The 21,597-nt window shown below is 35.7% G+C and overlaps 1 protein-coding gene and 1 long non-coding RNA gene across 3 annotated transcripts in view; one reads left to right on the top strand and one right to left on the bottom strand.

Annotated features, from left to right (window-relative positions):
• The first annotated feature begins 3 nt into the window (after nt 1-3).
• On the top strand, nt 4-5,762 carry LOC127876617 (uncharacterized). Its single transcript, XR_008047966.1, has 2 exons — nt 4-2,769; nt 2,915-5,762. It is a non-coding gene; the product is annotated as an uncharacterized LOC127876617 (long non-coding RNA).
• A 2,132-nt stretch (nt 5,763-7,894) lies between these two features.
• LOC127876605 (microtubule-associated protein 1A-like) overlaps nt 7,895-21,597 on the bottom strand; it is a 56,877-nt gene continuing 43,174 nt past the window's right edge. For both annotated transcript variants that reach the window (XM_052421935.1, XM_052421936.1), the window contains 2 exons: nt 18,499-18,647; nt 7,895-15,435 (listed from right to left, as the gene is read on the bottom strand). In XM_052421935.1, coding sequence (XP_052277895.1) covers nt 10,816-15,435; nt 18,499-18,647 — 4,769 coding nt within the window. In that variant the 3' untranslated portion in view covers nt 7,895-10,815. The remainder of the gene's footprint in view (nt 15,436-18,498; nt 18,648-21,597) is intronic.

Genomic DNA, 21,597 nt, shown 5'->3' with positions numbered 1-21,597 from the left:
AAAGACCTCGTGAAGAGGCCGGTAGGACCTGTAAATAAACTCTGATATAAAAAAAAAAGGGGCATTGTGTTTCTGTCAAACACATCTCTTGTTTGTTACTGAAATACTGTTAATATGACTTATTGATATCATGAACGAAGTTTACAGTTCTGTTATGGGACATAAATTATTCAAGTTGACAAAAAGTGCTTCAGTAAATGTTCAAGTGACTAGTATTTACCAGTTATGTTGATATGCAATTTTGTGTATATATAAGTAATAATTTATTGTAATTAGTATATGTCTGTACAATTTGTTTTGAATAATAGATTGCTTTCTTAATTAAGAAATAATGTTTGAGAAAATTATAATTCTCTCAAAAGCATCAGGAAACTCGAGTGGCATTATAATTCTTAAATGTACAAAAAGTAGATTGCCTCTATGTATAAAATGTTTTGTGTTTTTTCTTAAATGTTTCTTTATTAAGTGTTGTTTGTTAAAAGTAAGTGTAACATTTTACTCAGCACCGATAAAATAAGTGAATTTGTTAACTGTGCAAACAACTGTTTATGTATAATCTTAATGTCATTTTTTTTCGATAAAATATGTTTTGTTATTTCCTTGTGGCGTTTCTGCCTGTGGTTTATTTGCTTAGCTTGCAGTAAATGTCGGTATATTAGAGAACATTGAATGTCTTTATATATATTTTTCATATGAGAACACAAGTTTTCATCTACTTGTTCATAAAACTTTCATAACATTTTCGAAATCCACTGAGATAATGAATTCAAAAACAATTATAGAAGAAAAAAATGCTCATGACATACCAGTTTAACCAATGTTTCAAGGAATCCTGGTAGATGAAACATTTATACCCTTTGGTCTATCATTGTCTAAAATATTTAATTTGTCAATATGATTGCATATATATTATATTAGCTGCATTAACAGTATGTGAAAATGCATCTTATTACCATATGCGGCCAGTGTAGCATCACTCCTTGCATGACTTTATAGGGAACAAGGTAGCTCCCCCCACCAAACTGCTCTACTGTGCAGGCAGATTGGAAGATACACTGGCTGTATGTGACATAAGATCCATTTTTGGGTGACACAGCTCATACTAAAGCCCCTTTAAATGTAAGGATGTCTGTTTTCTGTCTTTTTAATACATGTTAGTCAGAATGTTTGTTAAAGGGTGGAAGTTGCTTTGATTTTGTGTGTTGTAAATATATGTTAATGTTGAGTGATTTTTCTCTCATGTTATTTTTTCAGACACAAAGGTTATCTTTAAAACTTGTAAACTATGTAACAAAAAATTGTCGCCTTAAGTTGGTGCTTTATTTTTTAACGTGTGTTATTGTATGTATTTTTCATAATATGTTATTTTCATAGAGTTTTACAAATACGATGACCTTAAAATTATTTTAAATATAAGCTAAAAACTTGTTGACCTAATTGTTACACAGACTTGTTTCTTTATGTTAGAATGTTGTTTCTGTTGTGCCATAACTCAAGGTCAGATTACAGAAAACATCCCTTAACACACGTATGATAAGTGTTGTCCCTGATTAGCCTGCACAGCAACAACACTAACAGTTTCATTGGAATTTCTTATTTACAGGAAGTCTCTTCTACACCAAAATTCAGTCTAAGTGAAAGTGTTGTCCATGATAAGTCCGTGCTGACAGCCAAGGGGAATCTGGGACAACACTTGACCCAACCTCAATTTTGTTATTTGAGTTGAGTATAACTCAATTGTTGTGATTGCTTGTGACCTGTGGATTTTATCAACAATTTGTTGTCTTTGAACGTAATTGTCACCTGTATAACCAGAATCCAAGGTAGTTTGTATACTTCTATTGAAGAAACAAATACCTATATAATTTGTTGTATATGTAGAACACAGATATGTGAATTCCTAAGGTTTTGAGCTGTGCTCGATCATTCAGTGTCTACTGTAATTTGTTATTTGTGAAACTATGCCAATGTCTTTCCAATTAAATTCACATTAAAGTCTGTTGCTGTAGTATGACGGTCATGCAGAGTGGTCTGAAATTTTGCTAAATCCTACCATCCAGGGTCCAGTTATATCAAAGATCTTATGACTTTTGACTGAATGCTTCTTCTCTAGTTATATTCTCAATGTTGCTGTTGTGTATTTTTAACTAGTGAAATATATTTAAATTGTTGTACATTTGCTTATTTTAACCATATGTATTTATAAATTATTCTTACATTACATCATTAAGAACATGGGCTTCTAGCTATATGACATTTTTTTAACTATCAGCTGTAACTATTTCGAAGTGCTACATAGAAACTATGTTTTTGGAAGAAATTAACAAAACAATAATATTGGTTCTATGATCATGATGCCTCTCCGTTAAAACTTGTAGAAATATATGAAAGTCAGACATTCATTTGGCTGTTTTAAAACCTGGATAAATCTTCTGATGTCATACATGTATTTGTATTTGTTTTCATTTCTTATATAAAGTGTGTCTAAAGGTTTGGTTGACGTTAAAGATCGCACACTCTCTGTTAGTACTAATATACAGATGCTTTATTGGTGCTTCAAAACTGGGATGAGATTTTTATGCCCCCCTTGTAGAAGAGGGGGTATATTGCTTTGCTCATGTCGGTCTGTCGGTCGGTCCGTCCACCAGGTGGTTGTCAGACGATAACTCAAGAACGCTTGGGCCTAGGATCATGAAACTTCATAGGTACATTGATCATGACTCGCAGATGACCCCTATTGATTTTGAGGTCACTAGGTCAAAGGTCAAGGTCACGGTGACCAGAAATAGTAAAATGGTTTTTGAATGCTAACTCAAGAACGCATATGCCTAGGATTATGAAACTTCATGGGTAGATTGATCATGACTTGCAGATGACCCCTATTGATTTTGAGGTCACTAGGTCAAAGGTCAAGGTCACGGTGACCCGAAATAGTAAAATGGTTTCCGGATGATAACTCAAGAACACATAGGCCTAGGATCATGAAACTTCATGGGTAGATTGATCATGACTTGCAGATGACCCCGATTGATTTTGAGGTCACTAGGTCAAAGGTCAAGGTCACGGTGACCCCAAATAGTAAAATGGTTTTCGGATGATAACTCAAGAACGCATACGCCTAGGATCATGAAACTTCATAGGATTTTCAGGTCACTAGGTCAAAGGTCAAGGTCACAGTGACAAAAATCGTATTCACACAATGGCTGCCACTACAACGGACAGCCCATATGGGGGGCATGCATGTTTTACAAACAGCCCTTGTTACCTAGGTATTACCAAAAATTACCTTTGTTTACATTATGAACAGTGGCAGCAATGTTGGTGATACATTGTAATAAAACTTATTTTTGTGCAATATTACTTTCAAAGCAAATTATCAGAACAGTTCAGATTATACTTTTGATGTTGAATTTATGCAATCTTGATGAATGTGTCAGAATGATCCAAAAACTAGTTCATCGGGTAAAACCTTAGGAAAATCTTATAACCATTCTAGAAGCCACATTTATGACTCAGTCTTGATGAAACTTTGTAAGACTTTTTATCTTAACATCCGTTTAGTAAAGTTAGATCCTGGTCAAATCTGGTAAAAAAGTTGTGTTTACTTAAGAAGCCACATTTATGTAAGAATTTTTACTTGGACAGTATCAAGGCAATATTTGAATATGGGTCAAGTTGGGAATAAAAATAAGGTCACTAGGTCAAGTCGCTGACAATGGTGTATGTTAAACTCTTGTTGGCCCCAGTGTCATCTTTGTAGTTGTTATGGTGCTGATTAATTTAAACATCTTAGTTTTATCTTAACAAAAATTACTGAGTTCAAATTTCTGTCATGGTATAATCTTTTAAACTACAAAATCCTTTTTGTTACTACACACAAGGTCATATATGGTATGCACTAAAAGAAGCAAGAAGGTTATTCAAGAATTCAATGTTAGGTGTAAGTTTTTACCTATGTTCTCTTACAAGTGAACTATTTTTGTATTTTGCTTTTGAGAGCAATAATGCAGTCCTTAATCAGACAACTGTATTCTAGACCTTATTATGTGTATGTTCATTTGCTTGTTTAACTATTTGCGATGACACAACAGTGTTTACTTTAAGGGAAACCTAATGACTATGTATTGTAAAAGTAATTCCAATTTAGTAAATCTCATATGTGACTATCGCCAACTGTCATGTGTAAAAAATCTTGGGTTTATTAAGTTAAAACTATCCGAAATACGACCGAGTCATTTATAATGAAAATGTCACAGTTTTTACTGAAAAACCTTTAATATACAAAATTAATGTAATATAAGATACATGCATACTGCAGAAATGATGCTTGGATTGGTTTGTAAGATTTGTTTACAGAAAGTTTTCCAGGTGCTCTTCACTTCAAGTTAGGACACAATTGAGCCAGCTTTTTCCAAAATGTATTTCTCAACTCTTAGCCATTTTTGAATGATTCCATCATTCATACTTTTGGTCAAAACCATTTTTGAATGATTCCATCATTCATACTTGTAGTCAAAGCCATTTTTGAATGATTCCATCATTCATATTTTTGAATGATTCCATCATTCATACTTGTGGTCAAAGCCATTTTTGAATGATTCCATCATTCATACTTGTGGTCAAAGCCATTTTTGAATGATTCCATCATTCATACTTGTGGTCAAAGCCATTTTTGAATGATTCCATCATTCATACTTGTGGTTAAATCATTCATACTTGTGGTCAAAGCCATTTTTGAATGATTCCATCATTCATACTTGTGGTCAAAAAAGTTAATGTTGAACCCTGCAAAAACAGACTTAAAATACAGTTTTGTTTTATGATGTATTATGTGATAATGGATATTTATAATAACAACTGATGATCTCATGTTATCTATGTTAGCACATGGTTTGAAGAACATCTAAAATGATAACACATTCTGTCATGATACTCAGGTCTTCACAATGTGTGATTTTTTAAAAACACTTATTTAAAAAATGGTTAAATGTTCTTGATTTTTTTTATATAATGTTCGAGATGGTCTAAATATTTTGTTTAATCGTTACATTGTGTATGTATTGAAAAAGGAACATTCATTTTATGTATTTTGTTGTAACTTTAAAATCTAGAAAAACTATTTAAAAAACCTTTTACATATTAGAGTAAAATTAGTTTTCTTTGTTGAGCAAAGAGCTTGTTGCTTTGTAATACATGTTGTATTTCAGATTTTGAAACATTTTTCAAGTTATCCTATGTTTTTTTTCAATAAGCAAGAATATGATCAAAAGAAATTGGTATATGGAAGATCCCAGAATTATATCTGTCTCACTTACAGGAAAATAATCAATCAGTTTATTTTTTACTAAAGAAATGATTAATATTTTTACACAAGTTATATTATTGACATAAGTTAATTAGAACAGTTCATCATTTGCCAACTTTGTAAAAAAATGAAGGTACTGATTTTTTTTATAGATACAATGTAGATCCAGCAGCAAAACTTGTATATGCTAGTGCAGTTTGCACATTATGGAGGAAAAACAAGACATAATAAATGTATGGATAATTTGTTATAAAAAGTAATCTTTTAATATTTTAGCAAATAGGTATTATTCTACTTAACATCAACTTTAATTAGAATTCTCTGTGGTCTTAAAACATAGAAGCAGATAAGACTTTGTCAGCTTAGACTTCTTTTGAAAAGCTTACCATAATTAACATGTACCAGCTTGTTCCACCAAATGTTTTCTTGAAGATAAAAAATAAATTATTTGGAGTTATTTTGTGTCGACTTCATGTGTGATCAGTTTAAACAGGGGGGTGGGGGCAATAATTCTCTTCAGTACATCAGTACATACCCATATCACCAAAGGGTTTGTATGCACAAACAACAGGCGTTTTTACAGATTCAATGAGCTGTCAATGGCAAAAGAAAACCAATTTAAGCTGTAAACACTGTTTTGTTGCACATTGGGCGATTCATAATCTAGGAATTTCACAATCTATTAATATATGCATACTAGAAGCTGTTGTCAACCAGTCTATCAACAGCCCCCCCTTCCCAAAGGAATGTATTCATGTCTAAATGCCAGCATCGTGTTTAATGCAGAATACCTGCTATAGAAGATGGAATCCATAGAACAAGAACAGACGAGATTTCATGCAATAATGGCCTCATTGCGCTATTCTGCACTTAGATAATATTCGTGCTTTGGTCCAATATTATTTATAATTGTTATGTCCATAACTGTATTCATATGGGCCGTGCTCTGTGAAAAGGGGGTTTAATGCATGTGCGTAGTGTCGTCCCAGATTAGCCTAGGCAGTCTGCTTTAATGATATTTTTGTTTAAAGAAAGTCTCTTTTTAGCAAAAATCTAGTTTTGGCAGAAAGTGTCGTCTCCCATTAGCCTGTGCACGCTGCACATGCTAATCTGGGATGACACTCTGTGCACATGCATTAAACCCCTATTTCACAAAGCACGGCTCATATGGGGTATTTATCATATTTCGTGTTGCAGAACCTGTACACATAAGCTGTGTAAACTTTCGCATGTAAAGTGGATCTGTCACATGTATTTACGATATCACCATAGCATATTCTCAAGTAAGCAACTATATATAAGTGTGATTTTATCCATACTGGAATAAAACGAGGCCATCTTCTTCATTTACCTATGTCTTTAATGCTTTGCACAAGACCAAATGATGGTAAAACTGAAAGGCAGGGCACTGATTTAGTCAGAAGCCAAATCAAGGACTATCTACATATGTAGTTATTGAGTAGTTTTCAGCATACAGCAATATGTAGATTTATTACGATGTGCTTGCCTAGCCATATCTGCATACTAAAAGCAGTTGTCAAGCAATTAATCAATAGCCACGCCTTAGTTGTCTCTCAATGCTAGTGTCTGCAGGACGTCATCAAGTATAATGTACAATACATAATATTGAAGATGGAATCCATATGGGCTGTGCTCTGTAAAGAGGGTTTAATGCATGTGCGTCAAGTGTCTTTCCTGATTAGCCTGTTCCGTCTGCACAGGCTAATCAGGGATGACACTTTCAGCCTTAACTGGATTTTTGCTAAGAGACTTTCTTTAAACAGAAAATATCATAAAAGCAGAAAGTGTCTTCCTTGATTAGCCTGTGCATTCTGCACAGGCTGATCTGGATCAACACTTTGCACACATGCATTAAATCCTTTTTCACAGAGCGCAACTCATATGATAAGAATAGACGACATTTTATGCAATTATGGCCAAATTGTGCTTATCTCTAGATAAAAATCATGGCTTGGTGATTTCATATGTCCAATATCAGGGGTTTCACTGGCCAAAAAAAAAGTTATCGCCACTTTATAGCGGTGTGAAAACTGCCAGTAATTCCGACTTTATTAATAAGGACAATCATTTAAGAAACCTTACTGAATATAATTATGGACATAACTATAAAGAATATTGAATATTATTTATAGTAATGTCCATAATTATATTCAGAAAGGTGCATGAAGAATGCAGGACTGCAAAATGACACCTTTTTTAACCATTTTCAGTGGTGTAGGACTTTGTACACATATCTGTGTGTGTACATGTACACATATCTGTGTATGTACAGTCGATAAATCACATGTACGTACGATATCACTAAAGCATATCCTCAAGTATTCAACAATAATTAAGTGTGATGTTATTGATGGAATGTAACAAGACATTCTCCTTAAATCACTTGTATTTTAATGCTTTGCATGTAGACAAAATGATGGTAAAGCTGGAAATAATAATAGTAATAATTAGAAGCAAAATCAAGGACAAAATTGAAAACTACTCCCAAAATGTATGCAATACAAACAAATTAAAGCACATTTTTATATAATTGTTTTTTAATCTCACAATAAACTATCAACACTTAAATGGCTTTTTCTTTTTTTATTCTGGCAATGACAAAAAACAATGATGCAAAGAAAAGATTGTTCACATTTAGTAAGCACAATAATAATCATAGCGGCATATAAATATTTGTGTAAAGATTGTTTTTGTGACAATATCTTTGTCAAAATACGAAAACTTTATAAACAAATAAAAATGTGTCCTAGCAGTATTCTGTAAAAAAAAAACAAAAAAAAACTTTAATACAAAATCATTTCAAAAGCTCTGTAAACTTCTCAAAACATTTCTATTTGCTGTAAGGCATTGAAATAAAATGTTTACACATTATTTATTATAAATATCAACATCTAAAGATAAAGCACAGTCACAATATAAAATATCTACACTTGAAAAGGACACTATTCTGAGTGCAAAGAACACAACGATTCAAGGCTTAGTTAGATGTGTCACTGAAAGCAACTATGATGCCTTTATGACAAAGCTAACAACATAAGATTGTATCATAAAGGATTTGATATATTAACATATTGCTTTCCATAAACTGATTGATAGCACTAGATTTTTGAGTATACACCAATAAAAATCAACTGAATTACCTAGGGTAAATTTGCAACAGAGTAACAGCAACATGTTCCAGTGAATTTTCAATGACTAGATTGTTAACTTCTTGTACTCAACATATGTCAAAGATTGCAATAGTTTATAAACAACAAACTTTTTAAACTGGAAAATAATCAGTGGGTATAAATAATGGTGACATAAGACTAACAATGTTTGTGTAATATAAAAAAAAGCTTTTTTTTTGTTTGTTATAAAACATGCAAAAGTTAGAGTTTACAATGATTCAAGCAAATATAAAGCCTCTGTTTTCCTACTGTTTATACAATTACACCATGTTAAGCATTGTCAACATATTCCCATAGTATTGTATCAGTGAAAATAGCATCCCTTGTAATTTAACAGTGTCATAGCTGTACAACGAAAACTCATTTGAATATGTTACAGACAGAATATTGATAGTTGTGAATAAATAGTTAGCATATTCTGATTAGCCAAATATTTTATGCAATCATTGTGCGTGCATACAATCTGTTAATCTGTCATTAGAACTAGTCATAATATTGCACTTGACTGTCAGATCTGATCTTCAGTTTGTTGATTTCTGTGTTCTAAGTGTTTCTAATGATACCTCAAGACTACAAGTAAATGGTATACAATGCTTATACTTGTATTACAATTATGTTACTTCAACCATAATCATGTAATATAATATTTGTATATAATATATCTGACAAATAATATAAGTCTAACTACAACGTTCAAACCCACAAATGTCCTTCAACAATTTTCATCCCAATGCACCAAATCTGCACTTTGCATTTCAGATTTTCTAATGGTCGAAATACAGCAGTCCACGTGCACATGCATTAAGCCCCATTTTCCCACAGTGAAGCTCAATTATAAATTTTAATAACCTACATCCTTTCATAAACAATAGCATCAACAATGTCATCTGATCAGTAGGAGCATTTCTCCAATCATTTCAAATCTACCATTACAAAATTGATCCTTTTACTATAAATATCACACATCAGTGTTCGCACTGCATATCTAACACAAGGCAATGCGTTATTGTTTTACATTATTTGCTTAGCAAAACAAATCTAACTGAGCAATTGAATTGAACATAAATTTGCGAAAATAATGTGAGACAATCTGAACGAAATGAAAAGGATCATTTATTGTTGCATTCAGTATCAAATTCAAAATCATCCACTATCACTATTATAACAAAACCCATATTCAAGTGCATTAAAAAAGCATGTCCATTAATTTTCCAAAACTTTACAAAACCAAAGTTAATGGTCTTCCAGACTTGAAGCATTGCGCAATATTCATACAGGCACTTTTCTGTAGCACAGCATTCATTCATCCCCAATATCCCAGTATATTTTACAACATGGCTTTTAATAATCCAACAGGAAAGTTGTAAATTGTAAATCTTGGCAAGTTTCAAGACAGTTTTTATACTGATATTAAGAGCAACATATAATTATGCTCCATCTAAATTACATTATTATTTTTTAACAATTCCCCTTCATTGGGAAAAAAACGAAAATCACAAAATACGCTTACATAAGTATGCAAAGAATTACATATCTATTGTTTTGTGAAGGTTTATGTCATCTTTGGCCAGATTTTTTTACTAAAAGAATGCAATTATGCAATTAAAGAATAAGCATAGAAAAAGCCAAGCTTCTTGGACACGAAACAGTGTATTTTAATCAAAAAAGTATTAGAACAAAATTAACATAAAAATTTACACGTGCAAAATAATGAAAATGAATGCAAAAATAATGACAAAAGTTTACAACAAAACATGTATATACCTATACAATGCAGAGCAGGTGAAAAATGGATACCACATAATTTTAATATAAATACACATGGAATACTGACTATACAGTTGACAAGGAGTATGAATTATATCTAATGCCTACAATAAAAAGAATTACAACAGGTTTTGTTTAACTTTTTTTTCATTTTGCTATCAGACAAAATAGTTTTCAAATAAAAAAAAAACTTCATGCAGAAATAAAGGGCAGTCAGCTTTCCAAGTGTTTGCTCACAAATAGCTGTACACGTCACTTCAGAATTGTGTTAATGTTCAAACAGATGTAAAAAAACTGACCTTTAACTCTCTATTGTTCCCAACAATATCACATGTTAAATGCAGAACAGTCCCCATCCAATTAAATGTATTTCACCATCAACTCATCTAAAAGAAAAAAAAAGTCAAAACTGTCCTTGAAACAACCCATTCTGATCTTGAAATCAGTTCATAATTACTGGTATGTAATCATCTCATGAAAAAGAATGGATGAGAACACTTTTAAAGTTGAAACAACTGCTTTAAGCAAAATAATGTCCACAAAGCACAGTGACTAGAACAACAGTCTGTAAGCAGACAATCCGGTTTCGGTATCATGCAGTTGAACGGTACACCGGCTTGCAGACGGCGCGATATCAATATTCATTTCAGCCATCTTGTCCTTATGGAGGGTATTCCATGATATCAGGGTATCGTTCTCATACGTTGGTATGATGGTAACAGGCAAGGACTTGTCTTCCCATGTGCTCTTTCCTTCAAGAAGGGCATCAAGAATCTGTTTGTTGGGAGACAGTGCACTCAGGACATAGTATCTGGCCCGCACACGTTTGAAAAATTCCACGTCACTGTAGTGAGTGTTCCCGTGGTTGGGGATGTACGTCAGATCCACATAGTACGAATTGAAAGCTGGCAATGGGGGCATCTTCGGTGCGACCGCTGCTGTCTTAGTGCTTGCAGCAGTTGCTGTTGCTGGCCTCTTGTTGGTGTTGGTTCCGTTGACTTTAGGTTTCTCCTCAGCTGGTTTCGCCGGGGCCGATGTTGGTCGTGGATTAGAAGTCGTCTTTCCGCCCATGGATAGCCTGGATGCGTTGGGATTGCCACCAGTTGATAAGCGTGTAGAATTCAAGTTAGAAGTCTTGGATTTCTCTGGGACTCCATTACTGGCTGCTGGTTTAGGAGCAGCAGCAGCAGGTTTCTTAGCGGGTATTTTCTTCTCTTTGTCTGATTCAGGTTTCTTTGCAGCATCATTTTTAGGGGCTGACTTTGGTCTTGGAGACTTTGTAGCTACAGAAGCTGGTTTTCCTTCAGCTGGTTTAGCATCAGGAGGTGGTGGTGATGGAAGGCCCATGGGACGCCCCCATTCAGATACAGGGTCAAATGAGGCAGGACCACCATGCTCTTCTTCTTCCTCATCTTCATGCTGGGAATTGTGCGCTCCAGGCTGATGAAAACCACCGAAGCCATCATATGGGTTTGAATATGATGGGTCATATGAATCAAATGGATTAGAGGAATTACTCGCTTTTCCCATTTGATCATAACGATCCCCAAAAGGATTTGTCTGTTGTTCTACAGGACTTTCTTGCCTCATTTCGAAACCTTCAGCAGAGTCCTCATCTTGATCTCCCATCTCGTGATACCCAATTTGTCCTCCATGACTAGCAGAGGTGTATTCTGATTCTGGAGTCAAAATACTATCAGTTGGTTGGTCATACTGTGTAGGAGCATCCAACAGATCAGTTTCCTGTGGCTTTTCTTCCGCAACATACTTTAGGTTACTCAAATTTTCTGGAATCAAGCACTTTTCATCGGTGTTCTCTTCCTGGTCATAACTACTACTTTGTTGCTCCTCATCATCCTCATCATCATCTGTCTCTTCTGTTTCTTCACTTTCATCTTCGTAAGACCCTTCCTGGTTTTCATTCTGTTCTTCCTCTTGTCCTGACGAATGGCCAACTGGTCCATCTTTTTCCATACTATCCCTATCTTCTGTATCACGGGCAAAACTTGTTTCATGCTCTCTTTCAAGGCTGTCCCTTGTTTCGTCCTCTCTTTCAACGCTTTCTCTGGTTTCTTCCTCTCTTTCAACGCTATCACTTGGTTCAAATTCTCTTTCCATACTATCCCTTTCACCATTTTCTTCATCAACTGGACTGTCTGACCTTTGCTCATCTCTTTCAACTGATGATCTAACAAGGTCCTCTGCACCTTCTTGGGAATCTGGGCTCTCTGCTCTTTCTTCTTCAGAGTCTGGAGTTCTAGCCCTATTTGATTCATCATCTTTGCTAAATTGTTGTGAAAAATTGGTTTCGTTGATCATTTCAGGTTGTTCAGCATCACTGTCAGATTTGTCCAGTTCATCTTCATTATCTACAGGTATGTGTGGCCTCTCCATTTCCGTGTTGCCAATACATCCGACTTCATTTACTGAAGCAGGGGTTTCTTCAAGTTTGCATTCCTCTGGAAACATTTCCTGTTCAACTGGTTCTGGACTCTTGGGTCTGTACATTTCTTCAGATTCTTCATCTTGTACTGCAATCATTTCATCTATGGCATCATAGGTTTCTACCACTTTAGATTCAGGTTTCACCACATCATCAATAACTCCACATTCTATTTCTTCTTCTGAATCCTTCAGGCTGTTTTCTTCCTTTGCCAATTCCTCATCTTCATATCTGTATGCTTCATTATCTCTACCTTCTTCATGAGTGACCTCTTCTTCTTGTTTCTTAAGATTGTCATCATCTTCAATTGTTTCTTCTGTCTGTGCTACATCATTCTCAATATCTTTCCCTATATCTTTTTCTTCAGAATCAACTATCCCATCATCTTGATCAAGAAATCTTTTAGCTTCATCAGGTGTATCATCTTGATCAAGAAATCCTTTAGCTTCATCAGGTGTATCAGCTACATCAGCTGTTGTATCTTCACCCAAGCTTTCAGTTTTTAGATCTTGACTGACAGGGACCAAATCTGGTTCATGACATTGTGGAATGCCTCCATGTTCAACTAAAAGAGATTCTTCCTTAGCAGCAATCACAGGAATCAGGTCTGGTTCTTGACCATAGCTCTCTGGTGGATAGGCAACAGGTTCAGGAAGAGCCTGTGGTTGAATTTCCTCCGATGTTTCATCTTCAGGTGTCATAAGATCATCTAAGTTTGTTCCACCGTTTTCCGTATTTACAGGACCATCAAATGGTGAATTGTTGTCATACATACTTTCATGCATGCTTCCAGTCATTAAATCCTCTTGGAATCCCTTCCTTGTGTTGCCTGATTCATTAAATCCCCCCATCAGGTCCTCATGCATGCTATCAGCCATTCCACCATACATTCCTTGCTCTCTGTCCTCATAGCGGTATTCCTCCTCCCCTTGTTTGTCATCAATGCTTTCATCTTCATCATAAATGCCCAAATCTCTCATTTTTTGACGGTCCATGGCACCATGTCCAGATTCTTCTTCAGGTTCTGTCGGTTCAGTGAAAGAATGAGGTTCTATTTCTTCATCCTGATGTTCATTAGCTGCAGACTCCTCTTCATCTTGTTGAGAGGTTGGGGTCTGCTCCTCTTCTGTTTCAGTATGTGATTCTTCATGGCCATTCTCATGAGATGATAAATCAACAAGGTTTTCAGTTTCATTCACGGTAGCCTCAGGTTCAACATCTGCTGATGGCTCTTTGGGTGGCTCAACAACTTCCTTTTTCTCAGGTCCTTTTATTGGGGAAGATGTAAGCTTGGGAGAGGATGAACTTGAACTCTTAGCAGAACTCTTTGATGGAGTAGATGTCTTTGATGTCTTTGCAGGTGCAGCTTTAGGTGGTGCTGACTTTGTTACCTTTTCTGCTTTAGGAGGAGCAGGTTTTGCTTCCTGTGTCTTTGAAGCTTTTTTGTTAACATCTTCCTTCTTGGCCTTCGGCATTGCAGGTGCAGGTTTGGGCTTGGGGGCTGCTGCCACCTTTGGTGCCACTTCCTTCACCTCTTTTGGGGCCACTTCTTTCTTGGGCTTTTCAATCGGAGTTTCATTTCGTGGAGTTGTTGCTGGTGAAACCTTTGGTTTAGTTGGAGGCTTTGTACTTACAGTCGCTGGCTTCTTTGCAGGCTTTGAAAGAAGGCTGGTCTTAGTGCAAGTAGCATGTTTCAGGATGTCCAAGGTCTTCAGCCTCTCAAGTCCTTCCAGGATCTTATGCTGAGGGGCATTCCCAGGAAAGAAGATTCGAGTTATGTTAGTGTTTGGGTCGCTTGGCCTCCAAACCAGCAGAGCACAGACTGACAAAATGTTAGGAAGAGGCAGATGCTGGTTTGATCCGAAGTGAGCAACCTTCTGGTTCCATTGCTGAAAGAAGTCCTTCAGCTCTTTGCTGTCTGTGATTGGGTTGAGGATATACATGTCTAGGGAACCAATGCCTATCTTGTGGTACAGGTTGATCGGCTCTGGAGTGGGACCAGACACAGATCTGGTAACTGGGTGTGGTGTTTGCCCAATCTGTCGCGCAAACTGCATCAGTTTGTTTCCTTCTTCTGCCAGATTTATTTGAAGAGTTTCTTCCTTCACTTCTTCCGACTCAGTATGGGCCTTTATCTTATCTGAAGAATTGACAAACATGAACCCAATGTCTGGTTGAATCTTCTCCATGCTTTTCCTTTGCAGAAGTGACTTCAAGCCAAACAAGTTATCAGGTCCAAGATGTGTAACCAAAGCAGCATCGACTCTCTCCAGATGCCTGGAGAAGTCCCAGAAACAGGACTTCCTGCTGTACCCTCCATTGATAAGCATGTTAAATCCATTGATCCCAAAGAGTGCAGAATCACCCTGGCAACTTGGGAAAATATACAGTGTTGGACCCGAAAATTTGATAGTGCCAACTAAATCAGAGGATCTCATTAAATCATTGAGCTCAGTGACTTTAACAAAGTTACTAATGTAGGCGACAAACTGCATGACACCGTGCTGGGTGTCTGCCTTGTCCGGTGGGTTCAAGGTCACGTTGATCAGCTTGGCAAAGTCAGCCTTGTTGACATGCCCGTTAGACCAGCCCCCCTCGGCACTGGTGACGATGTGAAGGCTCGCACCGTGTTGTTGGCGCAGGGAGTTCTCAACGTCTGAGTCCTTGGCAACGTGAGCAAAGTCGTCCAAAGTGAAGATATCATCTTGCAGTACCCAGGCTCCTGTTCCCTAAAAATGATTAATGTCATATTGAAGATTATTCTTGTAAGATTGCAGACTGCGGCCATACATTTTGTCTATATTTATGCATGAAAACAAAAGAAAAAAGATTTCTAAGATGCAAAAACATGCATTAGTATTTGATTTTTTAGAAGAATTAAATGAGCATTATGAAATAAAAAGCATTGTTATTGGTTTCTTTTTTTTTCTTTTTCTTTTTTTCAATTGTCTTTTTTGAAAAAAAAATACAGACAGCTATTAATTCCCCACATTTGTTAAAAACAATGCTCATTTATGGCTCCTGTCCATTATCAGCACACTAACTTATTAGGCATACTGCTTATAGAATACATGTACTGTATGTCTTTCCTCTAGCTTTCCATATAAATATCAATAATTTAACAGACAATACATGTCTCATATAGGATTGGGCACAGATCCAACATCTGTTGAGTCTGTACATTATTCAGAAGTTGTTCTTTTATCCGAAGGGAGGACACTTGGGATATGCCCACATTTTGTGTATTCAAGATGAAGATTTCTAGTTAATACAAACAATGATTATGGTAATCATCCCTGATCTATTAATAATCTGTCAGCAATAATGAAGCCACACAAGTTCACAAGTTTAAGAAAACCTTATCACTGAAAAACAAACATCTGCTTAGAAAACATCAAAGAAATGAGATTGTATACCATAAAAGAGAGAAGAACAAGAGCTGTCTCCAAAGGATGACATATGCCCCTGATAAACGCTTTGATAGAAGTTATGAGCATTTTTCGAAACCTAAACGCATTTTTCGAAACCTAAAAGCGGACCCTCAATTCATTGTCAAGGTCAAAGGGGTCAAAATTTGTGTGCGTATTAAAAGGCCTTCTCCATATACACATGCGTAACAAATATGAATGTTACATCCGAAGAGACATAGGAGTTATGAGCATTTTTCGAAACCTAAACGCAAAGTGTAACAGACAGACGGACAGTGCGATCACTATATGCCTTCCTTCGGGGGCATAAAAAGAAATGAGAACATTGCAATCTCTATATGTCACCAACAGATGATAGCCTTACAACAATTTAATTAATAAAACCCTAAACCGTACTTAATTGATGTTTTGCGCTACCAACAGTTACACAATTATTGCAGAATCAAAATCAGAATGCTTGGATTTGTAGTCCTCAGCACTTCCATCTGAGCTAACCAGCCTTACTTTTCCATAAGAGTGCAGGAACAAATGAGCCGCATATTAAAAGGGTCAAATCACAGCAGCAGCATTTTAACCACTAGATCTAACACATTTTGTCCCCCAGTAACAAGAATATGAGTGAAAATGAGGGATGCACCGTAATGATGCACTTTGTACATGTAGTTTTTTTGTGTTATTATTCGATGGGAAATAACTCCCTAAACAAGAAGGCCATTGGCTCTAAGGTGCTACCTGATACCCAAATGAACTAGACTATTCTGAAGAAGTGCGAGCTGATTCATGAAGATTGAACCAACAGAGTGACTTCTTAAGTATTATTTGTTTATATTTTTTCGACTTATTGACCTTGTTGACCCCCCCCCCCCCCCCCGGTGGCCATGTTTTACAACAAACCGGAAGAATTTTCAAACACGAGAAAGTTTCATTTTTAGAGTGTAACAAGGTTTCACTATAGCCATATTAGAAAACAAGAGCACCGCCTTGCGGGTGCAGACCGCTCATCTATTTTCTTTTTAAAGGTGAAGGGACTCTCATTTTCAATCACAAAGCACATTATCTTCCAAAAAAGTACTTCTCATTTGTGAGATGATATTTATGGTCTATTGTGGTATGTCAGGTAAAGTAGTTTCATCAAAGTATCAATCAAATCTAATCATAAATAAAGAAGTTATGGCAATTTTAGCAAGACCTTGAGAGTCCATTCAAAGGTCAAAGTAAAATTCAAGTTGCCAGGTACAGTAACCTCATGATAGCATGTAAGTATTTGAAGTTTGAAAGCAATAGCCTTGATACTTCGAGTGGATCGAAACACAAAATGACTAAGTCTAATTCCGTAACAATGACAACCAGAGTTATGCAACTTGTCCTTTTACTGTACCCTTATGATAGTTTGCGTATGAAAGCAATATCTATGATACTTTAGGGGTAAAGTGACCAAAACATAAATCTTAACCAAATTTTCAATTTTCTAAGTATAAAGGGCCCATAATTCCGTCCAAATGCCAGTCAGAGTTACATAACTTTGCCTGCACCGTCCCCTTATGATAGTTCATAAATCTTGCAAGTATGAAAGCAATAGCTTTGATACTGTAGGAATAAAGTGGACCTAAACACAAAACTTAATCAAATTTTCAATTTTCTAAGTATAAAAAGGGCACATAATTCTGTCAAAATGCCAGTCAGAGTTACATTACTTTGCCTGCACAGTCCCCTTATGATAGTTAGTAAGTGTTGCAAGTATGAAAGCAATAGCTTTGATGCTTAAGGAATAAAATGGACCTAAACACAAAACTTAACCAAAATTGTCAATTTTCTAAGTATAAAAAGGGCACATAATTCTGTCAAAATGCATGCCAGAGTTATCTAACTTTGCCTGCCCAGTCCCCTCATGATAGTAAGTAAGTGTACCAAGTTTGAATGCAATAGCATTGATACTTACTGAGAAAAGTGGAACTAAACGCAAAACTTAACCAAAATTTGCAATTTTTTAAGTACAAAAAGGGCACATAATTCTGTCAAAATGCACGCCAGAGTTATCTAACTTTGCCTGCCTAGAATACACTGCTCCCTGGCTGCCATATAGAAAAGAATCAAAATTTTAATTCAGAAGGACTGACAAAAATAATGAGTCTTGTTTTGGGGAAACCAGGCTTTATGCATGTGTGTAAAGTGTTGTCACAGATAAGCCTGTGCAGTCTGTACAAGCTAATAAGGGACATCACTTTACACTTTTATTGTACTTCTCATTTGAAGGTTGTATCTCTCAACGTAAAACTCTTTACGGCTAATCTGGGACAACACTTGACACACATGCCTCAAGCCGCAAGTTCCCAGATTGAGGCTCAACTGTTAATGTCTATTTACCGCATAGGAGAGTCCAGCATATATGATGTGCTTGTGCTTGCTGGGCGTGGCCAGAAGGGTCTGTGTAGCCAAGGCAACGGTCTTTGCCTGGGGGTTCACAAGGATGTCAACAGACAGGTCCTCTGAGTTGTACCGGATGACACGCTCACCTGTAAAAACAGGGGTATCAGTGACATGTGTAGTTATAGCGTTGCAAGATACCATGTGATACCCTTTAAATCTTTGCATGCTGGGAAATTTGTCGTCTGCTAAAACGTCATCTCCAGAATTTCTAAAATTAGCATTTTCTTTATTTTTTCAAAGAATACTATCAGAATAGCAAACAGTTTGGATCTTGATGAGACGCCATGTTCTGTGGCGTCTCATCTGGATCCAAACTGTTTGCAAAGGCCTTCAAAATTTGGTTCCAGCACTGAGTTAAGGAATGGTTGAGCTCAGAACTACTGTTATTGTTGTAGAAATTGAAGGCAGCTACAACAGTTTGGCTCTTATCTGTCAATAAGCAGAGATAAATTATTAAATATAAAAACATGTCCAGCTTCAAGGTTATGTAATAATGTGTGAGGTATGGAAAGATCAAGAACAAATTCCAATGGTACATGATTAAACAACAAGCCCATATTTATTAAATACTCTTTTAAAAGTTTATTTGAACATGATTAGCTAACGCCTTATTTTTTTTAAATTGCAATAAAGTGATCTAACATTTTGTAAAGATATTTCAAGCTTTAAAAGATAGTTTGATTGTGAAAGAAACCACATAAATACATTTTAAACAGAACGATTTTCCATTAATTATTAATACAACTTGATAAAGATATGTGACAGACAGTGTCTTAAAACCAATGTACAAGAATTTTAGAGAACAATTTAATCATTTAATTGATTTTTGTTTAAAAAATTCTTGGAAAATATATAAAAATACCACCCATCCGCTAATTATAAACACCCTATTGTTTTGTGACCCTAAATCTTTCCCGTAGTCCGGTGTTGACAAACAAATATAAATCAAATCATATATTCATTTTTTATAATACATGTTTATATCATTACATACAAGCCTTGCTCTGGGTAAACTTCGTTTAATGCATGTGCATATAGAGTTGTCTCGGACTACACAGGCTAATCAGGGACAACACTGCCTAAACTGGATTCTTGCTAAGGAGAGACTTCCTTTAAACAAAAAATACATTAACCCATTCATGCCTAGCGTCCTGAAAAAAGGACATTGCAAACAGCGTAGACCCAGATGAGACGCCGCATAATGCGGCGTCTCATCTGGGTCTGCGCTGTTTGCTGAAATGAATTTCTTTATGGAATATTCTAAATATAGAAATAAATATACCCCTAATTTTGGAAATACATTGATCCAATTTAGAAGGATGGGAGAGTCAACTGGGCATAAATGGGTTAAAGCACAAGTATCGTCCCTTATTAGCCTCTGCAGATTATGCATTAAGCCCAGTTTTCCCGAAACAAGGCTAATTTAAACAATGTAAAATTAACAGATGTATGGCTTTAATAATTAATTATGGAATGAAGGAGTCCAACACAAACAAACTATATGCTAATGTTGCAGAAATAATTGTCGTTTTTTTGTTTGAAGTACACAAGATTAAAGATTTCACAAATAGTTGAGTTTATCTATTTTGAAATATGGTACAATATATGCAAAAATATCAAAAGAAGCTATAGATTACTTTGTAATAACTTTCAAGAAGGGAAGTCAAGAAAAAATCAGAAATTACTGTGAAAGAAAACATGCACTTTGTGTCATTCTTTCATTGCATGTCATTGCATGTCTTCAACAACACCATTGTCATGCAAGCTGCACGCTTTGGATGCAGAACACAGCACATGTACCATGCAGTGATGAAATGAGGTTAAATGAGGTTAAATACAGGTGTGTAAAGTATCGTCCCAGATTAGCCTGTGCAGTCTGTACAGGCTAATCATGCTGGGACGACACTTTCCGCCTAAATTGGAGTCTCACTAAGAAGAGACCTACATTAAACAATAAATGCAATAATAGAGGAAAGTGTCATACCTGATTAGACTGTGCTGACTGCACAGGCTAATCTGTGTTGATGCTTAAAGTGCATACATTAAACCCCCTTTTAACAGAGCAAAGCTCATTTGTAGCATGCAGTAATGAATTCATGTAGGAGTTGCTTCACTTCTGCAAAATTAAATGAACCAGGAAGATTTACTTCCCTTTACATGTACATGTGAATGATGCCTCATTATTATTTTTAAACAATGACTCATAAAACAAAACCATGTTTTACAAATTACTCATACACAGCCTTCAAATTTTCTTGCACGCTTTGACATTGGCAGAATGTTTTAAAGAACATTTACTGACATACAGCATTTCAGAATTATGCATGTCTATACATTTAGTTGAAATGACTTGTCACATAAATCAATATCATTGAATGCATATTTAATTTGCTTTAATTTTAATCGAGATTTAACCTAAACAAACTGAGCCTTGGCAAATATTTTTCCTATAAATGTACTGAAACCTAAACTGAATAACTTAACAAACATCATAAAAAGCAATTAAAATAATTAAAACCTGATTAAAAAGGACGTAATGCAACTCATCAGTCTACAATAAATATCGTGTTAACACAGTAAGACAAGGAAATGTACATGTTTCCAATTGGGATTTCCTAAGAGACATGTTTGGATTCCTGCATAATTTATTAGTTTCGAGATATGTAAAACAATACCAGCTAGGTTGAGAGAAAATGGGTCTAATAACATAATAAGGTCAGCGTAGCCTCAATAACTCCGTCTGCTATAGCCACACAAAGTTGTGTGGTCTTGACCCATTTATGCCTAGTGGACTCTCCCATCCTTCTAAATTGGTTCAATATATTTCCAAAATTAGGGATGTCTAGTATATTTATTTCTATATTTAGAATATTTCTTACAGAAATTCCTTAAAGTAAACAGTGCAGACCCTGATGAGACGCCGCATCATGCGGCGTCTCATCTGGGTCTACGCTGTTTTCCAAAGCCTTTTTTCTCGACGCTAGGCATAAATGGGTTAATCAGCATTACGATTCCTGATCATGTTATATGGATAGG

Source organism: Dreissena polymorpha, chromosome 4 (assembly GCF_020536995.1).
Source record: "Dreissena polymorpha isolate Duluth1 chromosome 4, UMN_Dpol_1.0, whole genome shotgun sequence".
Lineage (NCBI taxonomy): Eukaryota > Metazoa > Mollusca > Bivalvia > Myida > Dreissenidae > Dreissena > Dreissena polymorpha.
Note: the sequence above shows the minus strand (reverse complement) of the source record. Positions and strands in the feature narration are given on the sequence as shown.